Genomic DNA, 16,617 nt, shown 5'->3' on the forward strand with positions numbered 1-16,617 from the left:
AAATTGCGTTCCCTTCGTGAAAGTCCAGCACCGTCAGCTTCCACTGTATTTTTTTTTTCAAACTGAAAAGTTAACGTTGTGCATTCATTCACAGCAATCTTTCTTCTTCATTGCATTAACTACACATTGAAGTTAGCAGACAAGCATTGAAGTTTCTGTTGGTGAAGGTACTCTTGCATTCAATTTATTTGTTCTTTTCTTCTTTGTTGCATTGAATTCCATGGTGCATTGTATTTATTTATTTCTATCTTACCCACGTTTTTGTATGTTAATGGTGCCCCTATGACACATTCAATACCTTAGTTTCTATGCTCTTGACAATCCGAAACAGGGGTTGTTGTTGTATGTTAATTATATACATGAATATAGCTTATTTGTAACTTTGTGCAAATTGTTAAATAATGCATAAAACTAGTCATAGTTGTTAAATAATGTACAAGGTAGATTTATTTTGTTCATTCTTTGAAATGTTTAAGTTAAGTTATATGACGAAAATTGTATTCATATGCATTCATGTTTTTTGTCAATGTGAGTTAAGCTAAGCATTGTATACACATGTGAGGTGCAGTACGACATTGTTAAAAGTAAAAGAAATATGGATTTTTTAACAATCTTACGTGGAAGTATGATTTTGCTGCAGCTCTACTTTTTGCAAGTGGTAGGTTCATTCATAAATGTCATAAATGCTGAATTTGCACTTAATTAATAAACTAATATTAAATTCCTGCAATTCATGTTACCAATTTTTGATTTCCCTTCACACATTAAAGACAAACTGCGTTCACACATTAAATATCTTTGCAGACAAAAAGAGTGTTGGATATTAATGACGATGTTGGGGTTCGTATAAATAAGACTTTTAGGTCTTTTGTGTCTGCTGTTGGTGGTTACGAGAATCTCGACTTTGTTGAACGAGATGTGCGTAATTATGTTGCCCAAAGTAGGAGAGCTTTGGGGAAGGAAGGTGATGGAAAAGCTCTCTTAAATCATTTTTGTCGCATGAGGGAATTGAATCCACAATTTTATTTTGACATTCATTTGGGAGATGATAACCACATACAACATGTATTTTGGGTTTCTGCTAGAAGCAGGGCAGCATGGGATAGTTTTTGAGACATTTTATCTTTCGATACCACATACCTAACAAATAAGTATGATATGCCGTTTGCACCTTTTGTCGGTGTAAATCATCACGGTCAATCAATATTGTTGGGATGTGGATTCCTATCTTTTGAGGACACTGATGCTTTTGTGTGGCTTTTTAAAAGTTGGTTGTGTTGCATGTCATACAAGCCCCCTATAGGCATTATGACCGATCAATGCTGGGCAATGAAAATTGCAGTTGAAGTTGTGTTCCCAAATGCACGTCATAGGTGGTGTCTTTGGCACATTATGAAAAAAATACCAAGAAAACTTCAAGGATACCATCAGTACAAGGAAATGAAACGTGGAATGAAGACAGTAGTCTATGAGTCCACAAGTGTTGATGATTTCTTGTCTTCGTGGGCAAATTTGATAAATACGTTTGACTTGAGTACAAACAATTGGCTTAGTACATTATTTGAAGAACGACATCTAGAGAAGCTTGAGCTCCAAAGAGACAAGTTTGGAGAGAGAGAGAAAAGAGGGGAGAGTCACATGACAAAAGACATGTCATCCAAACATGAAAAGAAAGTAATGACTTTGGTTAATTAATCTTAATCTCTTAATTAAAGGTATTATTTATTCTTAATAAGATAATTTTATTAATAAAAAAATTAGAATTTTGTATAGACTTTAATTAATTGGTCAATTTAGTCACATGTCTTAATTTAGTTAATTATAACCAATGGTGAAAGAGTTGACCAAAAGTGATCTTCTAAATTTTGTAGATAAATTTTATATGATGATTTGATGTTCTTATATTAAATTTCACTGGTCAAGGTTTGTTACAAATGTATGAGTTAAAACTAAGACTCTTAATCAATTTTTATTTTGAGAGAGTTGACTAATATGATTGGCTTAGACAAATAGACTATTTGGAATAAATAAAAACTTAGTCTCTAATTCATAAATACTAGTTTACACTTCATCTGTTCCTTTTTAATAGTTGATTCAAATTTTGTTTCTATTTAAATGTTACTTGTAAATTTCAAGACTATATTAATTGTATGAATTATACTTTACTTTTGAAAAGTTTCAAAAAAAGAATTAAAATACTCCTTCTATTTGACTCTAATGTATTGTTTGGTTCTGTACTTCCACTATTCACGTAGATGGAAAGGTGGTTAAGGTTTACATTTGTTTTTGTTGATTGTTGCTGATTTGTGAGTACCAAATGACTATTTTTTGTTTTTGTTTTCCTTCTCAAGTGCAAAGAAAGCATGAAAACGTTAGTGTGACACATGCATTCTTTGTAATGCCCTTTGTTATTTTTTGCACAAAAATCCTCTGAAACAACGAAAACTGATTATTTTAATATTAACATCGATTTTTCATCTATAGTTCAAAATCGATGTTGTATTACCTTTGAATCGATATTGTGGTGTCTTTGTACATATAGAACATCGATTATCCATGATTTTTTCACAACATCAATTCCACATATGCATAATCTAATCAATTATGGGTTGATTTTTCAGAATTTTTAAATACACATAAATAATTTAGATTTTATTTTCTTTATAATTTTCTATGATTTAGTAATTTTATTCATTTAAAATTTATTCAAATATCACATTAAATAATTTAGAATTTGTATTTATTTTGAATTTTTAATATTTTAGAAATTTCATATTTTTATTTAAATAAATAATTTAGATTTGTATTTATTTTGAATTTTTAATAATTAAAAAAATATTTATTGAAATATGATATTAAATATTCATTCAAATATGACAATCATAAATGTACCAACAATTTAACATAATAATTCATATTTTTTTAAAAAGTTAGTTCTTATATAGTACTGGAAAAAATATTTTAATTACAAACAATTATAATTTACAAATAAATAAATCAAATTTATTTACCAACAATTTTTAAATAGAAGGGAAAATTTATAAACTTGCATTTTATCCATTAAAAAATACAATTTCAATCACACTCAACACATCATTCAAAAACTTTCATAAATTGCTCCTACACTTTTCAATCTATTTACCTTAATTTAAACAACCTTACTTTCTTCACACTTTTTTCTTCAAATCAACTCAAATTCACTTCCTCAAATTTAATCCCTAATGTTCGTTTGGATTTGAAGATGTATTTGAAGAAGTGAATTTGAGAGGATTTGACGAGAAAGTGAGTAGAAAGTGTGCTTTTTTGGATTAAGGGAAAGATGATGAGAAACGAACGAAAAAACATTATGAAAGTTAGTGATTAATGTGATAGGTGTGATTGATAAAATAATTTATTAAAATAGATAAAAGTGTCAAATTACAAATTTACTTTTAAGATTAAAATTAAATTAAAATGAATTATGATTAATTATTTTTATATATAAAGAAATTAAAATTTATGTAGAAATATTGTACAAATTTTGACACATACATTTTACATAAATAAAATTCATAAACGATTAAATTTTTTTAATAAAAATAAATCCTAAATCATTAAATGTCATACTTCAATAAAAATATAAAATAAATAAATTCTTAAATTATTCAAAATTATAAATAAATACAAATCTAAATTATTTAATATAATTATTTAAATAAAATATAAATAAATAAAATTGTTAAATTATTTAAAATCCTAAATAAATAAAAATATAAATTATATAATTTCAAATTTAAATAAAAATATGAAATAAATATAAATTCTAAATTATTCAAAATCATGAATAAATACAAATCCTAAATTATTTAATGTCCTGCTTAAATAAAATATTTAAAATAAATAAAATTCTTAAACTATTCAAAATCTTAGAAAATACAAATTCTAAATTATTTAATGTTATATTTAAATAAAAAATAAAAAATAAATAAATTTTCTAAATTATTTAAAATCATAAATAAATACAAATTTAAATTATTTAATTTCCTATTTAAAAAAATGAATTAAAAATATTTTTACATTATTTCAAATCCTAAATGAATACAAATCTTAAATTATTTAATAAAATTCTTAAATAAATAAAATGTCTAAATTATTCAAAATTCTAATAAATGCAAACGTAAATTATTTAATGTTCTATTTAAAATAATTAAAATAAAAAAGTTCCTAAATTATTTAAAATATTAAATAAAATATTTTTCATTTAATAAATATATCTTTCCATAAAAATTATTTGTTAATAAAAAATATTGTTTTCATTGATTAACGGGTTTATTATTATTAAACATAATTATGTATAGATTAAAGTATTATTAGTTGTAACTGTTGGGTGCCAAAGTTCAATAAGGGTGAATGGACCTTTTAAATTTTTCTCGCAGAAACAGTGTTGTTTAACACAGTTTACAAAAAATAAATCGATTTATGTGAAAATGAATAGATTTATTTTGGCACTGTTTGTGTTTGAAAAGTGTTTATACAGCAAGGTTAATCACAAAGATTATGCAGATAGTTTTTCCAGATGCACACACACTGATATTAGAATGAAAAAACAGTGAAACACAAAGCAATGACAAGTACTTGTTTGGAATTGGCTTTGTTGATAATCAATAAGCTTTACATATTGCAGCTAATCCAATTTTCTACAAACGTACAAAATACATTGAGATTGATTATCACATAGTTCGGGAAAAACTTCAAGCAGCTGACATTCATCCATGTTATTTTTCTACAAAATGTTGTTGGCATTTTTACAAAAGTGCTTGACAGAGATCAATTTGAATTTTTATGCAACAAGTTGGAAGTTCTTGATTTGCACTATCCAATATCTAACCTGAAAGGAGTACTAAGGGATATATCAGTTATCATATGATATATTAATCATTATATGACTTAATTAGTTATTAAGAAAATTATATATCAATTATCATATGATATAATTAGTTATTATGTAACATAATTAGTTAATTAAATAGGCATAATTAAGTTTTATATTTTTGTTCAATAGTTACAATTTTGCTTTTATATATATATATATATATATATATATATATATATATATATATATATATATTACACTCTTTAATGAGAATTCATCCAATTTAAAATCAATTTTTTTATTCTTGACACATTCAAATTAAAAATTAAATATTTCAAATTTCTTATAGTCCAAATTATTAAACTTGTTTAAGTTAAAAACAATGTTGTTCAAGTATCCAACACGCAGCACGGCACGTGATTGATGAGAACTTAATTCTGCATGCTTGGTTGGTAGGAATATATTTCACAACTTACAACTTTTTAATGTGATGAATTTAAAAATAAATATATAATAAAAAGTAAATTTATAATTAAATAATATAAAAAATATTAAAATAATAGTATTGAAAGTTGTAACGTGAATGATATAAAAAATTGGGATTGTTAATGTATTATTACTCAAAATCTATTTAACGGAATGCAACATAAAATTAGAGATGACATTTTCACAATCCTGAGAGTTATACAACGTGTTTAAATATAAATATATATATATAATAAATAATGAATTTATAATTAAATAATATGAAAAAATGTTAAAATAATAATATTTAAAGTTGTAATCTAGTTAAATTAAAATTATGTAAAATCCAAAAGAAGGCTATACAAAGACTTGTTCTTTTTTTCTTCACATGTGAGAGCAAAGAAATCCTTGAAAACCAACCATTTCCTCTTTCTTACAAACTCTTCCAAATACCCAAACTCCTCCAAATACTTCTTCTTCCACAACTCATTGTCATTGCACAAGAATCGCAACTCTGAACATGTGCAAGCTACTTTCGCCAAATCAACACCATGAACACGCTCCAAGATCAAGAGCTTAAGCTCCATCACTAACTCCATGAAACAAGGTGGAAGATCCAATCCACTCTTTTCACAAAGATCAATCAACAGTGGCAATGCAACCCTATCTTTCACCATCTTCAACATTTCAAAAACATCACTGCCTTTAGATTCACCTTTATCCAAACAAACATGGTGCAACCTCCAACCAGAATCATCGGACAGCCCCACACAGACAATCACAAAATGACCCAGTGTCTGAAACTTCAAATTTACGCTATGAGAACCACCATCAACCAGAATTTCAGGCAGCGTATACCTCAACGATATCATTGAAGAAAACGGCGAAGGAGAATGAAAACAACTAACCGCCGTACCCGGTTCCTTGTCGATTCTAACAAACCCATATTCAACAACCACTCGGTGGACCGTCAACACTAACAGCTTCAAATCATTGAGGTCGTTTCCAAGGACTTCTTTTGGAACCCTTCTCACAAAGAAAGCTTCTGAACTGGTACTCAGCACCACCGCCGAGGGGGCATCTCCGGCGAAGGTTTCCGGCGCGTTTTGGACGGAGGGTCGATCGCATGAAGCGGATTCTGGCTTGTGAGGGAGGGTTTAGGGTTTAGGGTGCGGTGGGGTTGAACGAGTAGAAGATGAGGTCATCGGCGGCCACGCCAAGGGAGTGCAAAGAGTCGTGCGGCGAAGAGGCGCGAATTTCGTCCTTTCCGTTGAATGAAAGGTGCAGAGAAGAGGGAGAAGAATCATAATAATCAGAATCAGAACAAGAAGAAGAGATGATGTGAGAAAGGGTGTCGATGAGTTGTTGCAGAGAACATGAATTTGGAACTTTGATTTTGAGGGTTCCGTTGAATTCCAAAGATCTGAGTCTGAGTTTCATCGTGTTTCTTCTTCCTGCCTCAGTTCTCAGTTCAGTTTTCTTTGAGGAAAACAATGAGAAACGTTTGTATCTATCACCTTCTCTCAGTGTGTGATCCTTCAAAACTAAACAAACATGAAATAAATCAGTTTTATCCGACAATATATAAAGACAATTTTCCTTTAAATTATTTCTTAACGACTTTTTCAATATACAGAGGATTTCTCTTTATTTTGTTTAGTAACTACTTTTTAGATACATATCTTTGTCGATTTTAATTTTATTGGCGGAAATATAGCAGTAAATTTAAGTGTACTTGATTTTTAAATATTATTATAAATTTATAGTGCAATATTTTAATTTATTATAATTTTACGTATATCTGTATTTTTATGATATATTATTATAAATTTATACTATAATATTTTTTAGATATATTATTATAAATTATACTATAATATTTTATACTAGTTTACAATATCTCCATTTTGTATTAATAAATTCTTGTTTAGGTAGGAGACAAAATAAATATTTGTATTCGAAATATCTCCTAATTTAAAAGAAGTAATATTTTTGTTAATAAATATATTTATCAAATCATAATAATAATGGAGTAAAATTATATTACTTAAGTAGAAAATATAACAAAAAAATTAATGTAATTTTTTACTATAGAAGCAGAATATAGAGCAATGGAAAAACTTGTTTGGAATTGACTTGGTTGAGATATATGCTTAAAAGTTGAATTTGAGATATATGCTTAAAAGTTGAATTGTACAAATCAGTTTCATTATTTTGTGATAATCAAGCAGTTTTACATATTTAGCATAGTTTGAGAAGAACTTGAGATTTATCCATATTATGTTTATGCAAAGATGCACTTTACAAACATTTTTACAAAAGCGCTTGACATAGAACAATATTATATATTGGTTATCATACGATATAATTAGTTATTTTGTAACATAATTAGTTGATTAAATAGGCATAATCAGGTTTTATATTCCTTTTTAGTAGTTACAATTTTGTTTGTATATATATACTATACTCCTTAAATGAGAATTCATCCCATTTAAAACCAATCTCTTTACATTTTACACATTCAAATTTTTTAATTAAAACATATCGCTCAAATTATTATCATAGATTTAAGTGTATTTAATTTTTCAAATATTATTTTAATTCATTATAATTTTTATGTATATCTGTATTTTCTAATATATTATTATAAATTTGTTTTATAATATTTTAATTGATTATAAATGTATATGTATCTGTATTTTTTAAATATTTTCATAAATTTTATGTTGGTTACAAAACTTTATATTAATCAAAACACAAGTACAAATATTAGTTATGATAAATTTACAAATATTATTTTAATTTATAACATATATTTTAATATACTTATGTTTTAAAGAAGAAAATAATAATTTATAATGTACTAATAAATTCTTGTTTTGATTAGGTGGGAGACAAAAATAAATATTTGTATTCAAAATGTTTGGAAGTTTTTTAATTCAAAAGAAGTAATATTTTTGTTAATAAATATATTTATTAACTTATAATAATAGTTGAGTAAAATTATATTACTTAAGTAGAAAACATAATTTATATTTGATATATTTTGTTTTACATGAAGGTTATTATAAGTTGATATGAAATTCTCTTCTATCTTATTAATGGAAAATAATAAATTAGAATAATATTATATACAAATTTAAATATTCAAATATTATTATTATCTTTTGATTTCTATATTTAAAATTAATATTCAATTTATTACTTCTAAAATTTTGTTCATATTGTAAACCAATGCCATGTCATAAAAAATAGAAAATTGAATTTTGAATATATATATATATATATATATATATATATCCTCAGAATTCATCCAATTTGAAACCAATTTCTTTATTTTAGACAAATTATACTCGATTTTTTTTTTATGTTAAATGATAAGAATTTCTTAAATAAAAAAAAAGTGTGTCATCAAAAATACATTTTGAATATTTTTTAACATGTTTTCATATTTGAATTTTCAGAACACTTTTTTTTATTTTTGGAATTTTTTTACGAAATATATTTTTGAATTTTGTTTTCGTGAAATGTTTGTGGTGATACTTTCACACCACTAAAAAATAAAATACCACATTTATTTAACACCACCGAAAAAAACAAGACATTCATTTATTTTTTTCAATATAAAATTGTAATTTATATTATTATATTATTAACGAAAAACAAAATACATTTATTTAACACCATTAAGAAAACAAGACATTCATTTATTTTTTAATATAAAATTGTAATTTATATTATCATTTATACCTGTATATAAAAGGGATTCCTCATTTTAACAGCTTTAAATTTTTTTCCTATTTTATCCTTACTTTATATTTTATTTTATTAATTTATTTTGGTTATTTGGACATTTTATAATTTCAGAAGTTAATAAAACCGTTTTCAGGGGATTCCCACTTTAACTGCTTTAAATTATTTTCCTATTTTATCCTTATTTTATATTTTATTTTATTAATTTATTTTGGTTATTTGGACATTTTATAATTTCAGGAAGTTAATAAAACAGTTTTTAATTTTAAAATTTTATTTTATTTATTGTCATTTAACTGACAGGAGAGTAGAGAGATTGGTACGTTCTGTTTTAAAGTGATCTCCTTTTCTATTAAACAAAAAATTCAAGATATTTTCTAAATTCTCTAATACTAAAATATAATAAATTTGATTTGTTTTAAAATGGTAAAATTGGAAATGTGACTTAAATTGAAATTTAAAAAAAATGAATTTGAAAATTAAATTTGGAATAAATGGTTTGAGAGACGTGTACCGTTTTATTAAAGAAGAGTGAGAGACAGACGTGAAATGTAGGTTTATGGACTGTTAACTACGTGAATTGTGAAAATGTGGATTTATGGACGATTAACATTTTTTAGGCAAAAGAGTGATATATAAGAAGAATGTGAGAGAAATAATATAAAAACTATCTAAAAACAAAATTGTTGTATGGTGCTATTTGATATCCCAAGTGCACCTAAATTCAATTCCATGCCTCTTCTTTCATAACAATATATTTCTCAAGCACATAAGGAAGAATCGATATATATTCACTCCACTTGTATAACGCCTTCTCAATGCTTCAAAAACCCTAATTTTGAGATTCTAAAACTATGTATTGCTGATTCTCTTCACATTTAATCTCTTTTATTTATCTTCTTTTGTTTTTTCTATTTCTTTAATGTATGCATTTTATTTTATTTTTTTTCAATAGACATGTTTAGTTTATTTTATAAATTAATAATTAAATTTCTTTACTCATTAAGAATCACATTATTAAAATATTAAGTTCTTCAATAATATTATATTTGATTTATTGTGATAAAAAATATTTTAAACCTATTTAATTAAAAATAAATATAAATATAAGTAATAAAAGATTAACACAAACAGTAAGATATTATTTAATTTGATTAATTTTTTTTTTCAGATTTTAATATAATTAAATAATAAAATAAAAAATATAAGTAATAAAAGATAAAAAAAACTGAATAATAAGATATTAATTAATTTGAATAATCGGTTTTTATATTTGATTTAAAAAAACTTAAAGAAAGATATAAGTGATAAAAGAAACACAATAAGATATTATTTAATTTGAATAATTGGTTTTTATATTGGATTTGGAAAAAATTAAAGATATCTATTCGCCCTCCTTCACTATTTCTATAAAATTAAACACTTCTCAATGTATAACAATTTATTATTTATTATTGAAAATGTTATTTATATTTCAATTAGTATTAATTATCTATCTTATGTGGAGTGTAGGGATGAATACGTTGTTTTTCTAATTTAAACTGAATTTATTCTCTATTTTAAAAATTAAAAATATTTATTGTGTCCTCCTGCACTAGGTTTTATTTTACCCACACCATCTCCAATACAATAATGACTTAGATGTGCAACACCACCATCACCCAAACAACAATAGTGTTTCGCTCAATACCCAAACTCTGTTTTATAACATTGTTTATTAGAATTTTAATATTAAACATAATATATATATATATAAATAAATGATAAAAATAAAAAATGGAGATACACAACAATAGTAGAAATAAAAAATTGAATAAATAATAATAATAATAAAAAAAATACACATTAATAATAAAAATAAAAAATGTGGATAAACATGCTGCTCTGTACCTTGTATTATTATTAAAGTTGGTTGTTAAGTGGAAGTATATTTTTTTAAGGAGTTGAAAGTAAACTTTTTGAAAATATTTTTAGAGTAATAATAGCTTGACATCATATTTTTTCCACATTCATTTTCCAGATATATTATTATTTTATTTTAAAATTTTATCTTTATTTATTTTTATTAATAAATATAATATTATATTATTAAACGGAGAAGTGAAAGTTTAAAAAAAAAAGACAATCAAACAAATTTTACTCATGTTTTTAAAGTGACCTCACAGAACTAGAAAATTTCCTTTTACACCTCTATTTAAAAATACATATATTTTTACAATTTTTTTATAATAAAATAATAATTTTTTATGAAGTTAAGCGAATGGAAATGGTACGACCTACAATGCAGAATGGGTTATAGAAAATTATATTATCTATATAATATTTATGAAAAAAAGTTATAAGTCTTTTATTAAGTTTCATAAGATTGTTTTATTATTATAATATAATTTTAAAAACTAATTTAGCATTAAACCCGGAACTATTTATGATATTTTTGGAATAATTACATTATTAACGTATTAAATCACATTTTTTTACAGCACCTCTCACCAATTCCCCATTTACCAGTTAATTTTGTTACAATAAATAAAATAACTTAAGGCTTAACTGGTATTATATAATGTGATATAGACTTTGAGGAAAAATATCAAATTTTGTCTAAGAAAAGTATCATTTAGCATTATTAAATGATTGAATATTGTGGTTGGATAAAGTTGAAAAGGTCTCCTCCTTCAAAATGTACTTTTTTTTTTTTCATCATCTTCATTGTATTCATGAAATCATTGATAATAGTTTTTTTTTTTTCAGTGTTCAAAAAACTTCCACCAAAATATCAGGAATTTATATACACAGTAAATATAAAAGAAGAAAATATGAAAGGAAGTTCTTAAAACCACTCTCGTAGCAGTGTATGGAATAATGGAATAATGTATGGAATGCTACCGGGTAGTGCAAAATATATATATATATATATATATATATATATATATATATATATATTTCAACATTTTCTATCACAGGTGTGCAGTGTTGAATTGAATATACACCATTTCAAAATCAGGAGTTGACATGCACAACTCAACATGATGTGCCAAAAACTATTTTTTTAATTTTTTAAACTTTTAATATCTTTAGGGAAAAAAAATTAATTTAGAAAAAACATGGATGAAATCGAAACCCAATCATTGGCAACAAAATGTGCACAAGCCAACATTCATATGCCAAAAACTTTTTTTTAAATTTTTTTAAACTTTTAATATCTTTGAAAAATAAAAAACTAATTGAGAAATAAGATGATTTATGTACCTAAATATTTGTTCATGGAACCAAAAACAAAATATTTTATCAGTATAATTTTGTAAAATTTCACAATTTTTCTGCACCAACGAATCAAATTAATACATGCATTGAAAGAAAATATATCAAGTGTCACCCACTTTAATCAATGCACTAAATTCATTCATTTCTCATGCAATGGTAAGGGGTTGACAGGTTCTTTCTTTGGTCTTCATTCATGTACAATTAAGGAAAGACCTTCGATTTCCAAAGTGTACCACATGACAACTTTAAAGTAGGAGAATATTCGCTTACAAGCGTGTTTGAAAATAGTGTTGCAAGATAGTCATTTTGTTGACCAACTTTAACCCGTTGAATGAAGGAAAAAAATCAAACACATTTGTTGGCATGAATGAGGCTGGGATGCAGAGGCTCACATGCAATTAAAAGTAACCTACACTCCTTTGCCAAACCACGTTACAAAAAAGAGAAATCATATTACCAACGGTACCTCTAACCTACTTATGCCCACAGTATTGAAGGAATCCATCTTTCAGTTCAATATGTAGAGTTTTTTCATTCTAATTAAGTGTTGTTAGCTCACACTCATTGGTAGTTTCATACATCCTGTAAATTCCCATCAACCACAAATTATGTCTGGTGTATGATTTAATTTATAAAAATTATTGTAGATTTTTTCTACTTACGTTATTTTCTATGTAGAATTAGAAATATTTGATTAAGAATGTAACTTTGAGTTTACACCTAATAAGATTGTTTTATTATTATAATATAATTTTAAAAACTAATTCACCATTAAAACCGGAACTATTTATGATATTTTGGGAGTAATTACATTATTAACGTATTAAATCACTTTTTTTACAGTACCCCACACCAATTCGCCATTTGCCAATTAATTTTATTATAATAAACAAAATAATGTAATAGAGTTTCAATAATCACAATTTCATAAGAAAAGTCTCAAAGTATTAAATCAGAATTCAAAATGAGTTATAGAAAATTATATAATCTATATAATATTTATAAACAAAAGTTAATAAGTCTTTTATTAAGTTTCATAAGATTGTTTTATTATTATAATATAATTTTAAAAGTTAATTTAACATTAAAACCTGAACTATTTATAATATTTTTTGAGTAATTACATTATTAACGTATTAAATCATATTTTTTTACAGCACCTCACACCAATTCGTCATTTACCAGTCAATTTATTTTGTTACAATAATAAAACAACGTAAGGGTATATTGGTCTGTGAGATACCCTTTGAGGAAAAGTATCAAACTTTTTCTTAGAAAAGAGTGAAGAGTGTGAGAAGTTGGTGTTGTGGTTTTTGTTTCCAGAGAAGAAAAAATGCCGTTGAAGGTGTTGGAGGCAACAGTGTCGAGTTTTGATGGGGTCTTTGAGAAGTTCCGATCAGAGGCTGCACAAAACAAGGCGAATCTCATCCTCTTCTTGGCTGACAACGACCCTGCTACCTCTCTCAGCTGGTGCCCTGGTATCTATCGATATTTTCTATCCATGCATGTTCTTTTTCTTCTTTCTCTTGCAGCATATTCAAATCTGAGTATTTTTTCCCCAAGACGTCTCATTTAATAACCATGTCAATGTGTGAATTTGGTGACTGGCTGCACTAAATGCATAGCATTTGAAATTATTAATGGGGATTCTTTGCCGGCATAGCACAGAAATTGGGGTGGAAGAAAGTTTTTTTTTTCTGTCAATATTGGGGAAAATTGAAAAGAAGCATGTTGGTTTGCTTGTGGGAAGAGTTTCTCACAGATTGATTTTGATTTTCTGTTCATGCTTTAATTTACCTCTTTTACTCTATGATGGTTAATTACCTATCAAAGTATCAAATTGTTAGAATTTGGTGACATTTACAGTGTTTGGTTGGGGAAAATGGAGAGGAGGGAATGGAGGGATTTCTATAAACTAGAGAAGTATGAATAGTTTATCAGAATCCATGAACAGAGTGAGAGCTGAACCCCCTGATCTACAAAAAGCGTGACTATTTTTTTCTTAATACTTTCCTTTTACTTCTTAGATTGTGTGAGAGCAGAACCTGCGATCTACATGAAGCTGGAGGCTTCATCTGATGAGATTGCACTCTTGAGAGCCTATGTTGGAGATAGACCAACATGGAGAAACCCCCATCATCCATGGAGGGTGGATCCTAGGTTCAAGCTCACTGGGGTGCCAACATTGATCCGTTGGGAGAATAACACAGTCAAAGGTCGCTTGGAGGATCATGAGTCTCACGTTGAAAGCAAAATTGAAGCTCTTCTTGCTGACAAGTGACAAATGATTGCCATAGCGGAGTATCTTGGTTGGCACCACATAGTTTGAATAATATATGCTGCACTTTTATCGGCAATTTATCCACCCTATACTTTAAAACTTTGTTGCTAAAGAATATAATAAATGATGAGTACCAATGGTGACAAGGGAAGTCTATAAATCCATGTTTGGTTCTTACATTGTGTTTCTTTTTGTTTTTTATTTTAGGCAACTAGGTACAAAATTCATAGACTGAACTCAACTAAGCTAGTGTAAAATTGAACTTAACTCAATGGTTTGAAAGAACTGAACTGTATAACTGTTTAGATGAGTTGAATTAAACAGCATAGTTTGAGTGAACTGAATCAATGAACTACTCTGAAAATGCTTTTAAATTGTTTGAACTATTACTGTTGGACATGTTATTTTAAAGCATATTTTTGAATTTCGGAAGTTATAGTTCAGTTTAAAAACTAAACTAAATTAACAATTTAGTTCAGTTTTTTTCTTTCTATATAATTCAAATTTCTGTACAGTTCAATATTAACGATTCAGTTCAAAAAAAATTAACCTTAGTTTATGGGCATCATGAGTGTATTGGCTAATCCTAGATAATTTCAGTTTGCTCTGTATATAACCCAAGTCAGACAGAATTTTACAATACTTGTGATGTTTTTGCAGACTGAAGAATAGTCCAAAGAATTCTGATTCAGATTTTTTACCTTCATAGTAATGTTTCATGTTACAATTTTATAGCATGTTTGGGACACCTGAAAGTTTAACATTTCAGCTGATTATTTCTGGAAAAGAAAGAGCCTTTTGATACTTATCCTGCTGCATTTTTGTTAGAAATTGAAGTGTGAGTCGAATGTTATATTAATTAGAAATGAGAAACTTCAACACTATATAAAAAAAAAATTATAAACTTATTGTCATAAGGTTTTAGATATGATTGATGTCGTATTCTCTTATTCGGGTTTACTCGTGATTCATTAGAGTTTGTTTGTGATTCATTAGTGTCGACATTTTTATTAGGAATTAAAGTGTGAGTCTGAGTTTCATATTAATTAGAAATAAGAAAGTTAAACCGTATATGAAAAAAAGAGAGTTATAAACTCATTGTTATAAGGCTTTAGATATGAGTGATGTGTCTCTTACATGAGTTTGTTCATGATTCAGTAGTGTAGATTTTATATATGAGTGATGTTGATGAATCTCCTTATTGAATCCCCTCAAAACGCCCGAACAATTTTACTGTACTGCTCTCATTCCCGGAGGTGTTGAGTGATAGTCATTTACATGCAAAACAAAATCTTATCTCATTATTGAAGATGCTTGTGCTATGTTGAAGATGATGATGAGTTTGAGGTACATTATACTAACACTATTCATGGTTTTGAATTGCATGAAAATCCTTCATAGCCTAAGCAAAACACAATGACAGACCAATTGGTTAATGGAACATCAACTTTATCTCCTAAATTTGTTATTTTGTACAACCCTTCTAGAGGACATGACTTATCTAGATCTGATTACTTTACCAGTATTTCTGACCTTCATTCATATTCAAAAGACAAGTATAAATAATTCTTCATTCTTGGAAAATGACTTAAAACGACTAATTTTATGTCGCACATGAATTGAGATGATAAAACCAGATCAAATTTTAATCAAAAGTTATGTTGTTATTTCTTCTATGAAATATGGGCTTATTGGTTTGTGTTTACTTTTTAGAAAGGTGTATTTTTAATAAAGCACGTAAATTTCAATTTATGTGTGTCTTTAAACTGTTTATTGTAAAAATAATTAAATTCTATTTTTAAATTAATAAAATTTTATCTGCAGTGATTGTTAAAAATCATATTTACTTTTAAAATGCTTATTTTAAGTTTAAAAAATTGGTCCTGTATTTGGATTGGATTAAAGAAAAAGTCAATCATTATTAGTTTAATATACACATGCAAAACAAAGTGACAGAAACCATATCTTCAAAGCTGATCCTAATTTACCTTGTGTCTGCTATACA

General features: G+C 26.3%; 1 protein-coding gene and 1 pseudogene across 1 annotated transcript; one reads left to right on the forward strand and one right to left on the reverse strand.

The window, feature by feature from the left end:
- Positions 1-5,652: 5,652 nt before the first annotated feature.
- On the reverse strand, positions 5,653-6,757 carry LOC137836141 (F-box protein SKIP22-like; annotated as a pseudogene).
- Positions 6,758-13,551: 6,794 nt separating this feature from the next.
- Positions 13,552-14,789, forward strand: LOC137834886 (thioredoxin-like protein Clot). Its single transcript, XM_068643114.1, has 2 exons — positions 13,552-13,809; positions 14,359-14,789. Exons 1-2 carry the CDS (start codon positions 13,665-13,667, stop codon positions 14,610-14,612), a joined length of 399 nt encoding a protein of 132 aa, XP_068499215.1. The 5' UTR covers positions 13,552-13,664; the 3' UTR covers positions 14,613-14,789.
- Positions 14,790-16,617: the final 1,828 nt, after the last annotated feature.

The sequence above is a fragment of the Phaseolus vulgaris genome, chromosome 5, assembly GCF_051622355.1.
Source record: "Phaseolus vulgaris cultivar YP4 chromosome 5, ASM5162235v1, whole genome shotgun sequence".
Classification (NCBI taxonomy): Eukaryota; Viridiplantae; Streptophyta; class Magnoliopsida; order Fabales; family Fabaceae; genus Phaseolus; species Phaseolus vulgaris.